At 34.7% G+C, this 20,632-nt stretch overlaps 2 protein-coding genes across 2 annotated transcripts; one reads left to right on the top strand and one right to left on the bottom strand.

Moving 5' to 3' along the window:
- Positions 1 to 321: 321 nt before the first annotated feature.
- On the bottom strand, positions 322 to 12,154 carry LOC100374582 (WD40 repeat-containing protein SMU1). The gene is made up of 11 exons (XM_085498017.1): positions 12,106 to 12,154; positions 7,188 to 7,398; positions 6,593 to 6,745; positions 4,382 to 4,621; positions 3,708 to 3,848; positions 3,322 to 3,417; positions 2,971 to 3,098; positions 2,460 to 2,586; positions 1,801 to 1,968; positions 1,370 to 1,522; positions 322 to 629 (listed from the first exon to the last, which is right to left on the bottom strand). Exons 1-11 carry the CDS (start codon positions 12,129 to 12,131, stop codon positions 531 to 533), a joined length of 1,542 nt encoding a protein of 513 aa, XP_085354143.1. The 5' UTR covers positions 12,132 to 12,154; the 3' UTR covers positions 322 to 530.
- A 190-nt stretch (positions 12,155 to 12,344) lies between these two features.
- Positions 12,345 to 19,478, top strand: LOC100373524 (uncharacterized). Its single transcript, XM_085498016.1, has 9 exons — positions 12,345 to 12,352; positions 14,247 to 14,380; positions 15,155 to 15,240; positions 15,942 to 16,177; positions 16,815 to 16,908; positions 17,472 to 17,565; positions 17,679 to 17,771; positions 18,458 to 18,536; positions 18,827 to 19,478. The coding sequence occupies exons 1-9, from the start codon at positions 12,350 to 12,352 to the stop codon at positions 18,914 to 18,916; spliced, it is 909 nt and encodes a 302-aa protein (XP_085354142.1). The 5' UTR covers positions 12,345 to 12,349; the 3' UTR covers positions 18,917 to 19,478.
- Positions 19,479 to 20,632: the final 1,154 nt, after the last annotated feature.

Below are 20,632 nucleotides of genomic sequence, written 5' to 3'. Positions count from 1 at the left end.
AAATGAACAGACAGACAAATATGTTATTCTTTGTAGGCTTCAGTTTAAATAAACTGAAACACAGGGCCTTGGCATGGAGAAAAGTGAACATGAACAAACAGTCAATTTGAAGCTTTTGCTGTGAAATATATAGCAATTCCAACTTCATTTCACTGCAAGGAAGGAACGGTCAATGACTAGTCACTGTCAAAAGTCATTGAACTAATAAAATGTTGGGGATATAGCTGTGATGATAACAAGATATCTTGGGGTGGCAGCAAATAAAGCAAAATTCTTGCTGTGGAAAACCAAATTCTGCAGTTTCATTCTCTTATGCAAAAGTTATTGTTTTTTTTTAGACATTTTTGGACAGAACTTAAATTAAAGTGGATAGGTTTTATAAAATTGAGAAAGCAGCCAATCAGATCAGTTGCAAAATTCCATGATCTGAGATAAGGCAGATAACATGATGTCAAGCACTTCTCTTGGCAGTCCTTGTTTAGTACCGGTACTTGATGATAATCTGTGGCAGTTTTACAAGATGTCTTGTGCTAAGGCTTCCAGAGTTTCAGTAGACCATCTTCACTGTATGTTGCAATCAGGTTGTTGTGTGGATGATGTACAATACCAATAACATCTTTGTCATGAACCTGTGAGGCATAGAAAAATAATTCATTAAGAAGATCCTATTTATTATGAAGTCAAACATTCACTGGGCTGTTTTTCTGACCAGGAAAACTGCACAAAGTCAGGGGAAATTTCACCATGTTCAAATCATGATATTGTATTTACTCGTATTTAGAAGCACAGATAAACCAAAATTTGCATTTACTGTATGTTTGAATATTAAAATGACAAGGTGTGAATTGAAGGAAATATTCACCAAGATTTGGCTCCCAGTAACACTTGTGAATTTTCCTGAATCCACAGGTGCCAAAACATGATTACTAAAATGGATAGCAAAAACGATTGCTAACCACTGGATTTGCTGCAATTGATGCCATCAAATATGTCACATAATAATTTTCAAACACAACTACACCTAAAAGTTCAACTGTATGTAAATACATCTCTACTCTCTCTCATTGTCACAATGCCAGTGTCCATTACACATGTCTGACAGAAAAGGACAAAGTCACTTAAAGTACACACATATTGGTCACTCACAACAAGTTGATAAGATCTTATAGTACAGAACATCTGTATTTGCTCTATTAGAAGTGCACATAAGCCCAAAATTGCATGTATTATACTGAATTATTCAAATATTACTTATTTTAACCATAGACACACAGCAATTTACATAAACACATGCGGTGCTAATCTAGAGCAAATCATAAATCCTGCAATACACTTAGATGCATGGTAAAAACAATCAACTATAACTTACATTGAGGGTTCTTTCCAATTTGCCAGTGTTTGTTGAGAAGCAGTAGAGCACCAGATCTTCTCCTACACAGTAGATCCATTCACCACGAGGTGAGATAGTAGCACATACAAAGTCGCCACCTTCACGTTTACCAGAACTGAAACTACGAACAATCTGAAAAAGAATATGAAACAGGTAGAATCTATTTTGGTGACTATTGAAATTTTATTATCCAAACATGCTAAATAGTAATTTTCTAATGTTTGTGGCTTTGTGCTCATCATTATTTTTCTTGTTGCTTAAACTTGAGTGAAAAAAATCAAATATCTCAAAGCCTCTCACAACCCCTATACCTAAAGACATTATATGTACCGCAAGACATTAAATATAGTATACAAATTAACAGTTAATCCTATATTACCACCTATTGATACAATAGCTGTACAACTCACCTGGCCTTGCATATTCATAATAACAACAGTGTTACTCCGATTACAGACAACAAACTGTTCTGTGTTTCGAGGTACTGGATGTACACTGTTGACAGTGATGTCAGCCGTTGATGTTCCTCCCAGTGATTTGAAAGTATTTGTACATTCTGTGCTCTTTACATTCCACACCTGGCAACAAAGGAAAGATTGTATTTTTGAAATATGCAAATGACCACACAGAAAATCTAAGTCTATTTTGCAAACATTCACATCACATCAGAAATAATATGCTTTTAAGAAGGTTTTAACAACATAAAGATATGTCATGTTTGTAACGCCGAAAATAAAATTAAAATAAATTGGGATCACAAGGATTCGAAATGTCACAGAAATGGTAAAAATTGTCAGTTTTACACTGGTTCCCATTGGGGGGGGGGATTATTTATCCATATCTCAAATGTTGCTTAGTGACACGGGATGAAAAAGTCATATATATATATTTTTATTGATATGAAATATAACATTATGAAATCATTTCCAGGCTGATACACATGTACTAGTTTTCCATTATATACAATGGGAATGAGTGCTCAGTTGTGCAAAATTTGAATTTGAAAATTTGGTTCTTACTGCCTTAAATAGAGTCATCACAAATATATATCCTGCATTTTTTAACTTACTTTGACAGTACCATCCGATGAAGCACTGATAATGAAATGCCCATCTGGTGTGAACATAGCGTCATTAACAAATGATGTGTGGCCACGGAATTCCTTTAACGTCTTCCCAGATTTCAAACCATGCACTCTGAATAAAAAATAAATATCATGTTTATAAAGGCAATGGATAGTTTAGAGGCAATTTTGCTAGATTTTTCAGTTGGTACAATAAAAAGACATCTCATACAGAGTATACCCGGTATATGTGCTTCGACATTAGAAATGAAGTACTATTTTTACTATGATAATGCCCTTATCATGAAAATTGAATGTCAAATCCCAATGGTGTGAGAATGAGGAATTCGGAAATTCAGATGATGTGAAAAGACGACCCTAATAGGAAGTAGGAATAATGTTTAAAATTTGAGAGCCAGGAAAAGAAACAAAGCAGTATTCAGCAAAAAATTAGGGTACTTAAACTTCTGCCTTTAGGATTCTTCTTTTAAAATGAAAACAGGAATCACTCACTCACCTGATTGTTTGGTCAAATGATGTACTCAATATCTGACTATTATCTCGGGAGAACTTTACTGACGTTACTCCTTTGTTGTGTGCATTTTCAAATTTCCTCAAACACTGCCCTGTCTGGATTTTCCACACCTAATCAGAAAGCAAGCATGCACATGTTACCTTGATTTGAATGCAATGACAATATTGTATATCACAAACAAATGAAATAGTCTGAAGTGAAAAGTGTTGAAAAGTGGCATCTGTAGCACTTTGTGATGTTGATTATACATGGTATGCAAAATTTAAATTCGCTGCTACAAGCACTTACATAAAGAAATTAAGGCAAATTCTGATTTACTGCAGTAAATTTTACCTTTATTTTTCCGTCCTGACCACCAGTCGCCAGCATTTCACTGTCTCTGCTGAAAGATACGCAGAGAACAGCATCATCCATCAACATAAAATTATCCTGCAAAAAAGATTTAAGTCAGAGGAGAGAAAATGACAATAAACAACAAGATGGATGAACGATGGCGTTATCTACACGGCTAACAATTTTAATGTTTTATTATTGTGAGTGCTGCAAGTGAAAATTTTGCAGTTGAGTACAAAATAATTTGCAACTGGCAATGGTTGAGCTGTAACATTAAAAAAAAAAGTTTGCTCTGACAGGGGAATCAAAACAAAGACCAGCAATAAGAAATTAAAGGGCAAGAGAATATACATTGTACATAAACAGCCAACATGACAGCCCCATACCTGTGCTTGGTACTTGAGATCTTTCCTGATTTTTCCGGTTGTAAAATTCCACACTTCGGTAAATCCATCAACACTGCCGGTAACTAGATACTGACCATCCATTGAAAACGCTGAACATTCCACGTGAGATTTTTGTCCAAACTACAACAGCAAACATACAGATAAGGTTTGAATTTTTTACAATGCATGACAATTTAGATATGAAATGAGAGCAGAATAATTTCAGTTATATGAAAAAAGAAGAAGCAGCAATGAAGATTATAAAACTTCTAGATTGGAGATTGTAAAGATTGTCTTGGGCAGTCTAGAATGAATGCACTTTCTGAAGGCACTAAGTTATACAATAGAAACATAGCATTGAAAGGCAGTTTTATTAGCCATGGGTATCACGTATCCATGTGTTAACACTATGGGCTCAGCCTGGAGACACCAGAACCAAGGCAAATAAAATACATTTATTAGTCTTGAATACTTATAATCATCTTCAGATGATTGGCACAGCTCATTTTCATGTCATCCCAATTATAAAATGAAATTTGTAATAAACATGCTGAGCATGATTTCAGTTATTGATCATCAATGCCATGTGTTTTTTGTAGCTATCTAAAAACCTTGGAAAGGGCTTTGACTCTAGGAGAGTTGAGTAATACATTGTAAGTAATTTCCCACTGTACCTTGATAGTTTTGCTCAGTTGTGTTGGGTACTTTTCTTCATCTTCATCTTTAACAGCTGCTTTACCACGAAACAAATCAATATTTGTACCAGGAGGCAAGAGACCTTGATGTTGTTGCCATTTCAATGCCTGTCCCAACAGCGCTAATAGACGTGATGGTGGTACCACACTAACCTCACCAGACAGGGCATGTGCAATGGCTGCTCGCCTTCGTTCTTTACTGCTTCCATCAGGGTAGGCCTAGTAACCAAGAATATAATATTGAGAATTACAAGAACAACAGATTCCCTAGACTGTCAACACTCCCTCTGGCCTAATGGTTTTTTTCAACTATAATGATTTAATCAAATGTTGCAATGTGTTCGCGAAATGCTGAAGACATTTCAAGCGAGAGCCGTAAGGCCTGTTATGGGTTGCTATGCTATCACTCGTCACTGCAGCATATCAAGGTGATTGACAGATACCGGTAGAATGACATCATGAAATTACTGACCAATCGCAAGTCACTGGAGAAATGCAGTATTGACTTGCATTGTCTTTGAGGTAAAAAATGAAACAATTTGTAGTTCTGGAAATGGTTTATTAGACAGAGGACAGGAAACATGACACAAGATGATTGAATAAACAAACACATGAATGACATTTAAGGTAGCGAGACTATTATTTGTGTTGAAAATTACGATTTTCACATTTATTTATTAATTGATGAAATGCACCATAAGCTTTCATATGATAAAGTCAATATAACATAGAATGTCATGTAAGTTGGTTAAAATTTAGATTTTCTGAAGGGAAGCAAGGCAGCCTCAGTAGTGTTTTCCAAAATCAACAACACAGGTTTAATCTGTGTGCCTATAAGTTTCAAAGATAAATTCAAGACAAAGCAATGTTAGGATGTGTTATCAGTAGCTATCTGACACACAATGAGTGTTTCCAAACATTTGAGTGGTTTGTCTCCGCCCCTGTTTGTTTCACAGATTAGTCATTTGCATATGAATGTGTCAGACGCAAGGTCACACAGCCACTGAAAAAAATCATTGATTTTGGTGTTTTCATATGCCGAATTTATCCAATTATAGCTATCCCATTCCTTTATTTTTTTGATTTCCAATAGCCTTACACATTTGGATGTCCCTACACATGATAAAACAGACCTTGATGGGAAAACAAATTGATTGTGCCGATAAACAAGCTTGAAAATCTTTGCTGTTACTTCATGGACGTTTTCTAGGAGTTTATGTTTTTCAAAATACAAGGTCTTTAACAAAAAATAACGCATACTTATTGTTGTCGGATTAACACCAAATTTTCACAGCTTTAAGGTGACAATGAGAGGAACTTGAATGTGTCCAGACAAACTATTTCATCGATTATTTACCAACGAGTTGTGGTTTGAGTTGGGGGCAATGCAACTAAAACAGTAATTGAAATTCAGAACACTATTTTTTAAAACGCGTTGCTTGAATAAAACTGACCAGACACATTCAATTTACCAGACTATTGAACAACTAGGAAAAGTGAAAAAAATACTTCTTATCGCCAGCATAAATGCGTAATTATTTTTTTTACAGAAAAAGTAATTTTTCACCTTTGATTGAGTAACGCGTCGTAGAATGCAGATACGGGCATGCAAAATACACTTGTGCAAAGCTTGAAGTCTGGCGATTCTAAAAATATATACTTTCCCGGGTCTATTTGTAGTCATTTAGTCACAATTAGAAGATGAAAACAAGTATGCAAATATTAGTCCCGCTACCTTAAAATCCCACGATTTGACCTTTCCATGCAGATGAGCTCTGCCTATATGAAAAGTTTTAATGTGTCTTCCACCTATAACAGTTCCTCGGGCCTTACGACTTTTGCTTAAAATGCTGTATGATACCATAATAATCATTGTGACTCCAATATTTCAGTTTTCCCTCAGATGAGATAAATTGTCTCATAAAAGTGGTTCATAGTTTTTTTAGGAAATTTGATATGCTAAAAATTAAATAAATACCAGACTAGTTTTTGACCATAGATAGTTCTCCTTTTTATCTCAACATATTGCATCCGCTGTTCCACTAGAGAGAATGGAATACCATATGACTGGAAAAAGTCGTGTGATTTTCTTGCTCTCAGAAACATTTCAGCAGCCATTTGTGTCTATCACTACTTATTTTTTCCTGAATCCCGATTATATCTTAATTAATATAGAAGTATAAAACTTACCTCTCTGGGATCAAAATACGACCTTGCCAGCAGATTTTCAAGGTGTACATATCTGTCTGGTTGTTGTTGTTTTAACATTATCATAGGATCTGTTTGTCTGAGCAATGAACGCGCTGCTCCCAGTTCTCTCAGTTCAATAAGTTCTAATACAATCTGTTGAGAAAAGCATATTATACAAGCGAGCTACACAAACAGACAGTTGTCTGTCACAAATTACATAGTGTTTGGATCATGTTTCTCCATGTTTTTTTTTAGCATAACAGTGAGTGAGAACCAAATTAGATTCCATTTGCCATTCACATGGGTAGAAGAACTCTGGGCCATTAATACGTAGAGGGCAATGAAATCTACTTAATAATGATAGTTTTTCTTACTTCTTACTAATTCAAAACATTTCTGAGAAGACGGTACCACTATAGAACATTCCAGTCATTCCATGTTAGTATCTTATAAGCTGACATTAGGTACATTTAATTTCAATTAATCGTAATTGTACATTGTTGCATGGATTTAGCGTTTGGAGTCCCCACTCATAATATATGTTATAATTTATATTCATAGTAGTATGGAATGTATATCCACCAAGATTACTGACCTGTTCATAGAGATCTATAAGTGTTTTATCTGGAAGTTTTAGTGACTGAATAGCCTGGAGTACAGTGTCCCAATGACCATTATTTATGTCGGATACAAATCCATCTACACTATCCACAGTATTCAAAGATATACTGGTTTCTTCTTGTAATACCGCTAATGTGCGATGTAAATTGTTTTCCTTCAGGTATTGTTGAATAAGACGGACAACACTGAAAAGAATGAGAAGAAAATCGCTGGCATTTGTTTTGTACATAATTGGGCAGAGCTCCAGAAGGAGTACCTACACTTTACGCAAATTTTTTTAAAATTATGCTAATTTATTCATGACGTAGCAGTTTCTGTGCTCATGAATATTCATTAATTTGTGGGTCATAACATTTTAAAAGGGGCGATATATTATTTTTGGGGGAAGAGTTAGAAAGGGGGATTAGCAATCCTTAGGGGGTCAATACAAAAGAAGGGACCCATTTGGAGAGCAGCCATGCTCCTCGTGTCTGTTGTTGCACGTGACCTACAGCTGTCAACTGTGTTCGTTCTTCGACTGTGTTCGTTCTTCGACGACTTCGGCTGGCTTCCACGTGGGGTAGTATTCTTGTGTTCTGTTTTCTGACTTGAGTTTTTGAATCCGCTGTTTATGATTTTAACGTCTTTCATGTCTTTTGTAGGAGTGTCCAATCCGTGATTCGAACTTGCGATCTTTGAGTTCCCAGCGCACTGTCTTGTCCACTGTACCACGAGTGTCTTCACACAGGAGTTAGGATTTAAGTCCTATTCATAGGACACTGTCTTCACTAGCATTCAAAAATCTAACTAAACATACTGGATTCGAACCAGCGATCGATCACATTGCTGACATAGTACAAATCAACTGAGCTATGTGGGTAGTCATGCAAATTAAATAATTTGTTGTCATATTTAGCTTTATTGCCAAATGGTGTTTGCGAAAAAAAGATGGGCAGGCAAGGAGGGAATTGAACCCAGGTCCTCCTGGTCACTATGTAGAGAACTGACCCACAAGACCACAATGGATTGACTGGATGTATTTGCATTTGATAAGACTATATAGTGTGTATATATATAGAAATACAACATATTTCTATTATTGAGTTACAATTGTCCAAAAAATTGCCAATTTTGTGTTTTTACTTGTGTAAACTATATGCATGCCATAACCCGTTAGTGTACATCTTGCCAATTGGGTGTTTGCCATTTGCGTTGCCCAAACCTGACCCGACCCTAACCCTAATGCCAAGACACGTTCCTGTTAATAATTCCGTTGCCCATACCTGACCCGACCCTTACCCTAATGCCAAGACACGTTCCTGTTAATAATTGCTCAACAATGATACTCTGTTGTGCACTGTCTGCGGGTAAGTTGCATTGATGTCAACTGATTAAACAAGTCGCGTTTAAGTAATTTCCAGTATTAACAAGTGGTTAAATTGTGACAATAAATGTGTGGACAAATATTTGAGATTAATTTTGGTGTAGACAACTCTCGTTTAATTATTTTACACCATTACAAGTTGTTAAATTGAGAGAATAAATGTCTCAACAAATATTTAATACTTAGTTTGATGTAAACAACTCACGTTTGATTAATTCCCACAATTACAGGTTGTTAAATTGAAAGAATAAATGTGCGGACAAATATTTTAGACTTATTTTGGTGTAGACAGCTCTCGTTTAATTATTTTACACCATTACAAGTTGTTAAATTGAGAGAATAAATGTGTGGACAAATATTTTAGACTTATTTTGGTGTAGACAGCTCTCGTTTAATTGTTTTACACCATTACAAGTTGTTAAATTGAGAGAATAAGTGTGCAGACAAATATTTTAGACTTATTTTGGTGTAGACAGCTCTCGTTTGATTAATTCCCACAATTAAAAGTTGTTAAATTGAGAGAATAAATGTGCGGACAAATATTTTAGACTTATTTTTGTGTAGACATCTCTTGTTTGATTAATTCCCACAATTACATGTTGTTAAATTGAGAGACTAAATGTGCGGACAAATATTTTAGACGTATTTTGGTGTAGACAGCTCTCGTTTAATTATTTTACACCATTACAAGTTGTTAAATTGAGAGAATAAATGTATGGACAAATATTTTAGACTGATTTTGGTGTAGACAACTCTCATTTAATAATTTTACACCATTACAAGTTGTTAAATTGAGAGAATAAATGTATGGACAAGTATTTGAAACTTATTTTGGTGTAGACAACTCTCATTTGATTAATTCCAACAATTACAAGTTCTTAAATTGACAGAATGAATGTATGGACAAATATTGACCATTATATTTGTGAGTAAATACCTGTTGTTTAATTAATTTCCACCTCTACAAGGTTGAGAGAATAAGTGTGCGGACAAATATTTTAGACTTATTTTGGTGTAGACAGCTCTTGTTTGATTAATTCCCACAATTACAAGTTGTTAAATTGAGAGAATAAATGTGCGGACAAATATTTTAGACTTATTTTGGTGTAGACAGCTCTCGTTTAATTATTTTACACCATTACAAGTTGTTAAATTGAGAGAATAAATGTATGGACAAATATTTTAGACTGATTTTGGTGTAGACAACTCTCATTTAATAATTTTACACCATTACAAGTTGTTAAATTGAGAGAATAAATGTATGGACAAGTATTTGAAACTTATTTTGGTGTAGACAACTCTCATTTGATTAATTCCAACAATTACAAGTTCTTAAATTGACAGAATGAATGTATGGACAAATATTGACCATTATATTTGTGAGTAAATACCTGTTGTTTAATTAATTTCCACCTCTACAAGGTTGAGAGAATAAGTGTGCGGACAAATATTTTAGACTTATTTTGGTGTAGACAGCTCTCGTTTGATTAATTCCCACAATTACAAGTTGTTAAATTGAGAGAATAAATGTGCGGACAAATATTTTAGACTTATTTTGGTGTAGACAGCTCTCGTTTAATTATTTTACACCATTACAAGTTGTTAAATTGAGAGAATAAATGTGCGGACAAATATTTTAGACTTATTTTGGTGTAGACAGCTCTCGTTTAATTATTTTACACCATTACAAGTTGTTAAATTGAGAGAATAAATGTGCGGACAAATATTTTAGACTTATTTTGGTGTAGACAACTCTCGTTTAATTATTTTACACCATTACAAGTTGTTAAATTGAGAGAATAAATGTATGGACAAGTATTTGAAACTTATTTTGGTGTAGACAACTCTCATTTGATTAATTCCAACAATTACAAGTTCTTAAATTGACAGAATGAATGTATGGACAAATATTGACCATTATATTTGTGAGTAAATACCTGTTGTTTAATTAATTTCCACCTCTACAAGGTTGAGAGAATAAATGTGTCGACAAATATTTGATACTTATTTAGGTGTAAGAACTCGTGTTTGACCAACTTCCACCATTGCAAGTTGTTAAAATAAATAATACTGGTATCATTGGATATTTGATTTAATTGTGAAACTTTCTAACAAAACGTTAACTGCTGGCTTCGAACCCTCAATCAACAATTCCACAGACACGGTATAAATTCAACAACACCACAGAAGATATTCGTCTGTTGCCTGAATTGTTTTCGTAATATAGGGAACGCCATCGACACTTTAACAAAACTTACCTTGACTTGGGTCTTGTTTATCTCTTGTCACAATCTGGAAACTGTTGAACAAATTGCGCGTCGTCCAGTTTAAGACGTTAGTTATTTTATTATTTATTCATTCAGTTTTGTATGGTGCAGTTTTGTGAGGTTTATTATTTTTTGCGACGTTCTTTGTTTACTTGTTTACGGTTTGAGAGATTTCAGTTTATTTGATTTACGTTTTTACGGTAGCTCTGAGCGGGACTCGAACCCACTGTCTTTTCAAGCTAATTTTGTTTTATTTTGATGGCACGCTTGTGTACCACGCCACGACGTTGGTCGTTAAGTGGTGTTCATTTTTCTAACTACTCTAGTGTTCCGATGAGTTGAACGGAAAAGCCAAAACGATTGCTGGTTTCTGATTGCTTCGGTTCTGGTGAGTGTGTATCTAGTGTGATTCGAACCCATGTCGTTTGTATTGGGCGTTTTTTTATTTCCCATGGTAGCTACGCCGTAATATGCAACCACTTCCCCGTTTTATTGTGATTTTGAGTGTTTAATGATGTCTTCCTCACCCGTCACGCCATGACCCAGTTTCAACCACACGGCCATTTTGCAACGCAGTTCGTGACCCTCGGCGTCACCCGACTGACTATATGAGCGTTCTCTTCAACTGTTAAGCTAGGATTTATTACCGTTATTATCATTATATTGTCACGTGATTTGTTTTACCTTATGTGTAATGTCTTAAGTATCTTTATTGTAATTTGTATATACCAATTCGTATATACCGAGGAAACGACCCCGATTGAAGGTCATGTATTTTATGACGTCACCAATTCGTGTGTAGGCACTGCTTCTAGATCTGTGCCCATAATTGTTGTTTTAATAACCAAGAACTATTGTGTCAACCAATAAGAAAAGATTGTACCGATAGTTTAATTCATATAAGTTGTAATTTTTAGCATCAACTGTAATTCTGTATATACATGAACTCTGAAAACATTCTCTGGGAAATACCATAGACCTTAAGTTCTATAAAAATGCCACGTTACAAAAACGCTTTCTTTCTGTCAAGAACGCACAACCGCAGAATGGAAACTCTATTTACATGTACTTTCATTGGACATGTGTTCATAACAAGGCAATGCCAGGACAGTCCAATCAGGTATGCCACTAACATAGAAGAGCTGTAAATATTTATTCTTCACACATACAATCAGTGAGACTTCACCGCACCATGGATGAATGCATCAGTGGAAGATGCTCGTAGAAAGGTGGGAAATATTAGAAAATGTGATATTACTTACTCAGCTGACTCTATTTCGATCGCCATCTTGGAACCTTACAAGCATCCTCGTTTCCAAATCTATTTAGTTTGTAAATAGAGAATTTTGTATTTATATGAATAAAAAATGAAACACATCAATAAAAGTATGTTACCGAATATTATCTAAGAATTGTTAATTCAATATATATATATTACTCACTTAACGTTACACCGTTTACTCGTAATACATTTTAGGCGAACGAGGTCTATAATAAATATTCAAAATGGTGAGTATCCAAGAGATTTTGAGTCCTGTTCCTCGTACAACATTTGCACGTTTTCTTAGTAACTAAGTGATATTTGTGTAGTTTCTTGATCGTAGGTGCATTCGAAAATACTATTTAATGAATCGATGTTACTTCTAGGTATCGCGACCACAGTGAATCTGGTGTGATGCTGTGGTGTAATGTTTGTGGCATGTGACAGTGTTGTCTGCTGTTACTGTGCAATGTGTTGATAATGTTTTGAAATGCGCGCACCATAGGCGGGGCGGGGAGGGGGTAGGTGAGTTTGGGATGGGGGTCGCGGTGTTATGTCAACAACTCACTTTGGCAAGTTTGCATGTTTGTTGAGCAAAGTAGATATTTGTCACAGACAATGAAAACATCCAACCACAGTCAGCTGGCCGGTGTTGGGGGAGGGGGGGGGGTACACTGGTAGATAGGTCAGTGTACATGTCTGTTGTTCAGCCGCTATGCCATCCTACACACCATAGGCTATGCCACCCAACACAAGTGTACACAGGGCTACGGTGTAGAGAGAAAGGGAACGTTACTAAACTTTATTTAAGAACCTTTCTGTTTATAGAAAGTCTAAGCAAATTACTGTTTTTTAATGGTGATGTAATAAAGAAGTATTTTTCTGATCATACACATAATAAATAGATCACCAGATTCTGACATCTAAAGGCATATTTCAAGTTCTTTTCACCAGTGACGACCTTTTGTGGAATATCCTCAGCTGACCAATAAGCGTGCACTTTGTGAAATGAATAAAAAATGAAATGTATTTTTTTGGTCAAGGCATATATTCTCACTTTTTAATGATTTGTTGGTTTGACCAAAGATATTAGAATGTCTTTGGTTTGACTGGGTCAACAAAGTGGCAACTGCAGCAAATTTTAGAACAGGATGTACTATTCATATCTTAGAATGTTTTGTTAATGTGTGTTGTAGTTGCGATTGCTTGCCGACTGCATAACTTGGCTGGCTATCATACATGTATATTTCAAGACTGATTATATTTACAGAACCCAAAGTAGCTTCTAATCACAGGCTGCAGAACACTATTGATTGAAAGCATTTTTGCTTCACAACTTTCAGCTCTAAACCAAGCTAGCATTGCATTCATTTTTTTGAGTTTCACACATTAAATGAAACAGCATGCCGCTGATGGTGAGTCGTGTGTGGTGGTATGCATCCTACTAATGCAAGTTCTGGTGTTTTGCTGTGTTCCTGTGTCACATGCCATTAATATGCCATGCTGGTGCTTTGTTTTTATTTGCACATATCCCTTTATTGCATCAGATATAACTATATAACTAAATGTGTTTTTTGCTGTGATATTTAATTGATTTACACTGAATTTTATACATTTTTGTGTGGTTATATAATATTAATACAGTTTTATTACAGTTTTATTACACTGTAATGAAATTACAAATTCATTTTTGGCTGATATATATTAATATATCGCCTGCTGAATCTTTTATGAATAACCAAAATAAATCTGGGAAAAGGGCGTCAAGATGTGGTTTACTGGGTTTATGCACAGTGTTATTACTGTAAGCGAAAAAGCAGCCCAACCAGCTGTATTGCAATATAGCTCACTTTTTTACAAATAAAATAGCATTATTGATGGTTGAAATGTCACTCTTTGTAGCGGTAAGCCAGTATCAATATTGCTATTTTGTTGCTATATTGCAATACTGCTGCTCGTTTTTTTTTTCTTTCAGATAGATAAGCTTTTAGTAGAGCAAATATTGTAGTTTGAAAACTTGTCCATCATGATTTCAGCATTGTAATTTTTCCATTCAGTCCTTTACATTACAATCGTCTTCTTTAAGTATCTGTGTAAAAATTCACTTACAAATATATCATAACCCACTGTTTTCGCTTCTAGTACACAGTTCAGCTCAAACAAGAGCAGGCCCATGATGACAGCATATGGAGTGTAGCATGGGCAAAGAGTGAAAAAGATGGTTCTGATATTATTGCTACTGGATCTGTGGATGATTATGTGAAAATATGGAAATGGTAAGTGTTTACATGTTTGTTTTGTAAAACCATAATGGTTCAGCAGGTTTTCTTTAAAATCTTAGCTGAACTTATTTTTTTGCTAAAAACTACAATTTCAGTTGACACAATGAGATTTATAGTTCATTCCATAAATTATATGCAAACTTTTTGGAAAAAGTACTTTTACGGAAAATAAATTACGTTAATTATTTATCGGTTTTAATTTTGCTATTTTTGCTGATTCGCTAAATTCAATTCACTTGCACATGTAGAAATGATAGGACTTATTGTTTCGTGACCGGGTGAACTTAAAATGCAGTGAAATTGCCTAAAACATCAAAATAGTGAAATCAAATACCAGTGAAAAAAAATGGTTTTAGAAAATATAATCTTTATATAAGAAGCCAACATTTGATAGTAGTATTTGCATGCGTTGTCTCAAAATGCAGCAATATGTTGTAACAGATAAACAGAATACCCAGGGTAGGGTATCATTTTCCCATTTTGAAAAGAGATTTTATTTGTACTTTTAATCAAAATTGTTGAAGGAAACATGTTTTTTTCTGAATTAGCCTTTTATTCCATGGCTTTGTTTGAAAGCATGTTTTTTGATGTGCTCCCCCTCAGCCATGGGGGCAGTCTGGACATAAATCCTTATCTTGGCTTTCAAACTTTTATCATTGTTTAGACCTCAGAGACCTAATACAATCTTCATGTTTACAAATGCATGATGGTTCTACGACACTGTGAAGTAAATCTGTAAAAATCACATGTTTAACTAATGTTTTACAGGGAGAATGAACAGCTTGATTTGAGGTACTCATTGGAAGGTCATCAGCTTGGTGTGGTCTCGGTGGATATCAACCAAACTGGCACAAGTATCCTTTTTTTAAGTGTAATCACAATTTGTAGTTACTGTCACATTACATATTGCTGTAAAACCTTCCAATTTTTGCTAGTCACTAATTATTTTATCCAGCATGAGTTTCTGTTTCATTTCAAAATAATTTTTCAATTCAAAATACCAAAATGAGAAAAGCCACTCCGGTGAAATCATTTTCTCATGTGATGTAATCAGTGTTCAATACTAGGGCAGCCCCCTTGGTCTAGTGCTTAGAACGTTGCAGTAGGGCAAACAAGTTTTAGAATATAACAGCCGCCTATGTCTACTCCTGTTTAATACTGGTCAAAATGACGAACATTATACATAGTGAGAGTATATTTCTTTTTAGGTCATCAAAACTGTGCATCATATTAATTAAAAGTCAATTGTCACTCTATCACTCCAAAGAAGATATTAGCTTTTTTTTGGAGCTCAGTCCATTTAATTTGGGCCAACACTGTTTAAGTAGGGCTACTATTTCAGCTTTCAGATCCTGTATGCAAGCATCTCTTCGATGTTTAGTGACAAACACTGGATGTAATATTAAACAGCAAAATAACATTCTGAGTGCAGGTCTCGTTTCCCTTTAACACTAACATCTAAGCCCTATGCATAGTGTACACTACTCTCATATTACTACCACCTTGGCAAGGTACATTGTATATTTAGTTAATAGTCTTTAACCTATGTTGTCAGTTGCCGCTTCCAGCTCTTTAGACAGCCATATAAGACTATGGGATTTAGAAAGTGGCAAACAGTTGAAAACTATGGATGCTGGTCCTGTAGATGCATGGACGATAGCATTCTCACCAGATTGTAAATATCTGGCTACAGGAAGCCATACTGGAAAAATTAATTTATTTGGTGTAGAGAGTGGTAGGAAAGAAAGTGCCTTGGACACCAGGGGGAAATTCACATTAAGTATTGCATATGTAAGTGTATAAAATAGATTGGATTTATTATAACTACATGGTATTGTTCTTCCAGCAGGATGATGCTAATTTCTTGGTTAATGAAGCAGGGTTTTTTCTAGAAAAAATAAACAAGAGGGAGCACACACAGGCGGAACGACCTGGAAACGCCATAACAGAAGGTTTATGCGCCATGTATCTATCGCTACTGTAATATTTTAGTAATTTTAGTTTATTTGGTGTCCAGACACATTGTCAGCTGGTGTTGCTGGGAAGTTAATTTTCAAGGAGAAAAATATATTTGAGAAAGATTTCATGTTGTACATCAGCACGAAAGTGCGTGGCTCAAGAAATATATTTATGACTTGAAAGTTCAATCTGCAATTCGGTAAGAGGGTGCCCCTGTTCCCTGGTTTAGAAAAACCCCTGATGAAGTGTTAGTCAACTCCACTGTTTTGTTTAATTAGCAAACAGTCAGAATGGTATTGTCAGATACTGGTCATTTGCCATTTTCACACATGCAAGTTAAAACCGAATGGAGTTTTTCAATGCTGACATTTATATTTCTGGTACACTTATTCTACCGATTCAATGGGAGCTGATTATAACATAATCTTGCAATGTTGTATTAAACGTGAAACCAATGAATTTATTGCAGAGTCCAGATGGTAAATACATAGCCAGTGGGGCCATAGATGGTATTGTAAATATATTTGATATACACACTGGAAAATTACTTCACACACTGGAAGGTAAAATTATTTTTTGAACACTAAAGGTTAAAAATCATGCTAGTTTTATCTCATGGTCCAGTGAATTTATCTGTCTGACAATTGATTAAGGTTGACATGAACTAGGAACATATTTGCTTATTAACTGAATTGAAATCGTTGTAAATTTAGGGGTATGTATTATGTAGTTAACATGAGACTACCACAGAGTATGCAGGTAGACAGTGTGGTGGTTCTATTGACCAGTACATAGTGAAGGTTGATGCAATCTGTACTGCCTGAGTGCATACTTTGCACCTTAATAATTTGATGAGAAATAAAAATATAAACATTTAGTGCTGCATAAATTTGCGTTCAGTGACTGTATTCTATTTCAATCACACACTGCAGTGCTTCTGTGTCCAATGTAATCAAAGGAAAATATTCAAATGTGACTTTAATAACCTTGAACATGTTCTGCGTTGGTTATGTAACTTACCTCTATATAAATGTGAATGAGTGCACAGATGTTTTGAAACAAATGCAGACATGGTTTTTTTTACAAAACAGTAATAACAATGTTTATGTTATGTTGTATTTTTCAGGTCATGCTATGCCAATTAGATCACTGTGTTTCTCACCAGATTCCCAATTACTAGCAACAGCCTCAGATGATGGACATATTAAAATATATGATGTGTAAGTAGGACAGAGGGAAGCTAGAGTAATTTTTCTGTCTCCTGTCGATCCATAGCTTTTCAAATGCTGTCATTAGATTTTTAATGAATCTATTTTTTATTGCCTCATTACAGACAACATGCTAATTTAGCAGGTACCCTGTCAGGACATGGATCGTGGGTTTTAAGTGTTAATTTCAGTCCAGATAACACACATTTTGTCTCCAGGTATGTGGATTAATTAATAACAGTAAAATTACGGTATTTGTTTTATTAGAAGTGCACATAAACAAAAAATTGCATTTATTGGTATCCTGAATGATTATTTAAAATATGACTTATTTTGATTATACTAACCCTGCCAGTTACAGTGCATGTGCTACTAATAGAGAAAATATGGTACATATATTTGCAAATATCTCTCGTTATAACTTCATGTATCTGTGCACAAGAATTCTTTCGTAGTTCAATGTGTTGAAACAGTTTCTCAAATATTATGTTGAGAAGTAACAGAAACACCAAAACTTACTCACTGAACTTGATGTACCGTAGTGTGAACTGCTCTCCAACGACACAAAATTGGTGACATTGCATGCAAAGTACATGCAATACAAATGCTGTATTACACCCTACTGGCATGAAATATCATGTGCTTCAAATAGATATGTGACATGTATACTGTAATGCATACAAATGCACACCAAGATTTCATGAAAGCTAAGAGAGCCAAGAGACTTGTATTCTGAAAATAGTGTTTTCTCCTGTCATTGCCTAAACTCTTCCAAATAATTAGGTGACATAGGTCAGTGAAACAGTAACCATAATGACAGCAAATAATGGAACACTATTTGAGATCTTGACTGCCATCTATTATGGCTGTATGTCTTTAATCCTAATGGTTTATTTGCTCTTAGTTCATCAGATAAATCAGTCAAAATATGGGATGCTGGTACAAGACAGTGCATAGCAACATTTTATGATCATTATGACCAGGTAAGAAACTATCAGTCATTTTTCCATTTTTAAAATATTTTGATTGCCATATAAACTTTGTTTAATATATGTGACTGTTTAGCACCTCGTATATTGATTCCATGTATCAGTTTTGAAGCGTTGGGAGGAGGCTTGTCATATATCCTAAGGATGTATAATTAGCTGGCACATATTTGTGTTATTTCTCAAATATATAGTCACTGTGGTAAATTGATTTGAAATACTTTTTGTCACCAAATCAAGTAAAGTCAATATTGAATTTTGAACATTTGTGTTGTTTCTTGTTATAGGTTTGGCAAGCAAAGTACAACGGTAACGGATCAAAGATTGTATCAGTTTCAGACGACAGAGCAATACATATTTATGACTGTCCACTGTAGAGTTTACAAAGCTACGTCAGACAAAGGGAGAGGGGTGGGGTGAATGGAAGTGGACTGTTATTCACCAGTTTGAACATGAAAAGGAAATTATATTTCTATACTTCCATGTGCTTACTTGGCTTACTTGTCTTACATATACCTCCCATAGCAACTATAAGTTATAGTTCTGACAGATTGCTGTGATTACTATTTTCCATTTTTTTTGAAGGAAAAATGTCCCTGAACATTATTTAAATTTTCCTATTCCAGTTAAGAATCAGGTTTTGAAATAAACAGCCATCATATACATGAAGACAGATTTGTTTTGACATTTAGAGAGGCTTTGGCTTGACAAAACAGTTAAAGCCGAGTGAGAGATCGATTGTTATTTATACAACAAATTTTACGGTCTACTTCATTTCACTATCACCATCCCTAGTAAAGACAATATAATGATTTAAAGAGACACCAGAACAAAGCTTGGGGGAAGGGGGCATACTTTAAATGTTTTCTTTACCAAATAAAATGTACATAAATTTGTTTTTTTTTTCCTATTCAAGATTTAATAAATAATGTGTGTACACTCTTGGTTTTTCTTGCCTAATTGTATTAATGTATATAGTTAGTATTCCTATTTACCTTATACAGAGGGTATTTAACCCTCAACTCTGATTGTGCATCCTCATGTTATAAAGAAAAGGGTGCAGAAAACCCCCAATTTTGAAAGTCACTTGGAATGATAGAGTAAATTTACCAACTGCTGTACATAATTTACCTCTTTGTGTTTCATTTTATAAATGAGGAGGTAGACCCAAACTCAGAATGCTTAGATATAGTATGCGCTGGATAATGAAGGGTTTGAACTATTGTTCAAACATGGAGACATTTTAGTTCATATGAACGCTTTGGTTCTGTAAGCTACAGAAAGACATCTGGTCATCACACAGAGTCAGTTTAAAAATGTTTAGTCACCGTCTGAATGTAATTTAATAATCAATTTTTGTCCGGAGAATTGGAGTCGCGTATTAAGTTAATGATTGCAAGTGAACAGAAAAAGAAATTGGCATGATCTGAACTTCGTCCCATTTCAGAACTGACATGTTATAAAACAGTGAAGTGTAAAAATATATATTTGAATAAGTTAAAAGGTTGAATAATGGTAGCTGACATCAAAAAGACATGGAAAACTGAATTTGTATATTTATTATTCTGTGGAAATATACAACACACAGAATGGCAGACATGATGCTATGATGGCTGAACTGTCAGTTCATTGCAATTTTTTTTTTGTGGTAAACTACATCTACAATTCTCAACACATAAATTATCTGATCATTTGGTGAGGAATATGTTGATAAATTAACAAATTGATTCAAAAATCAAATATTCCATAGCAGTACATGTGAAATCAAAAGCATCTTTAATTTTATACAAAAACAGCAAGAATGTGAACAGTGAAAAATCCAATCTAGAGTAGAGAAGTGACTCTGTTACTTGTACACCGCAAACTGGTCTGTTGTATAAACACAATAACCATTATTGATCTGGCGTTTGGGCATTTACTGTCACTGGGACACTACAAAGAGTAGTATAATGCTGTTCAAAATATACCACACCAGCAATTTCAATTCATTGTTGAGCATGCAGTATGCAAGGAACAGATACTCTTTTCTGTATCTGCATAATTGTAAGTAGTTGACTATCCATACATGTCTAGTTAACATAATGTTCAATAAT

This window comes from Saccoglossus kowalevskii, chromosome 4 (assembly GCF_978046115.1).
Source record: "Saccoglossus kowalevskii chromosome 4, keSacKowa6.1, whole genome shotgun sequence".
Lineage (NCBI taxonomy): Eukaryota > Metazoa > Hemichordata > Enteropneusta > Harrimaniidae > Saccoglossus > Saccoglossus kowalevskii.
The sequence above is the reverse complement of the archived record's forward strand: the minus strand, read 5'-3'. Positions and strand labels throughout refer to the sequence as shown.

Bases quoted from the DNA above. Each gene is read 5' to 3' on its own strand.
- LOC100373524 (XM_085498016.1), top strand. The intron at 14,381-15,154 runs GTAAGTGTTTAC...AATGTTTTACAG, and splicing joins TATGTGAAAATATGGAAATG to GGAGAATGAACAGCTTGATT. The intron at 17,566-17,678 runs GTAAGTAGGACA...GCCTCATTACAG, and splicing joins CATATTAAAATATATGATGT to ACAACATGCTAATTTAGCAG.
- LOC100374582 (XM_085498017.1), bottom strand. From the start codon at position 12,131: ATGGCGATCGAAATAGAGTCAGCTGA. The intron at 3,849-4,381 runs GTACAGTGGGAA...TTGCTGTTGTAG, and splicing joins AACTGAGCAAAACTATCAAG to TTTGGACAAAAATCTCACGT. The intron at 3,418-3,707 runs GTATGGGGCTGT...TCTTTTTTGCAG, and splicing joins ATCTCAAGTACCAAGCACAG to GATAATTTTATGTTGATGGA.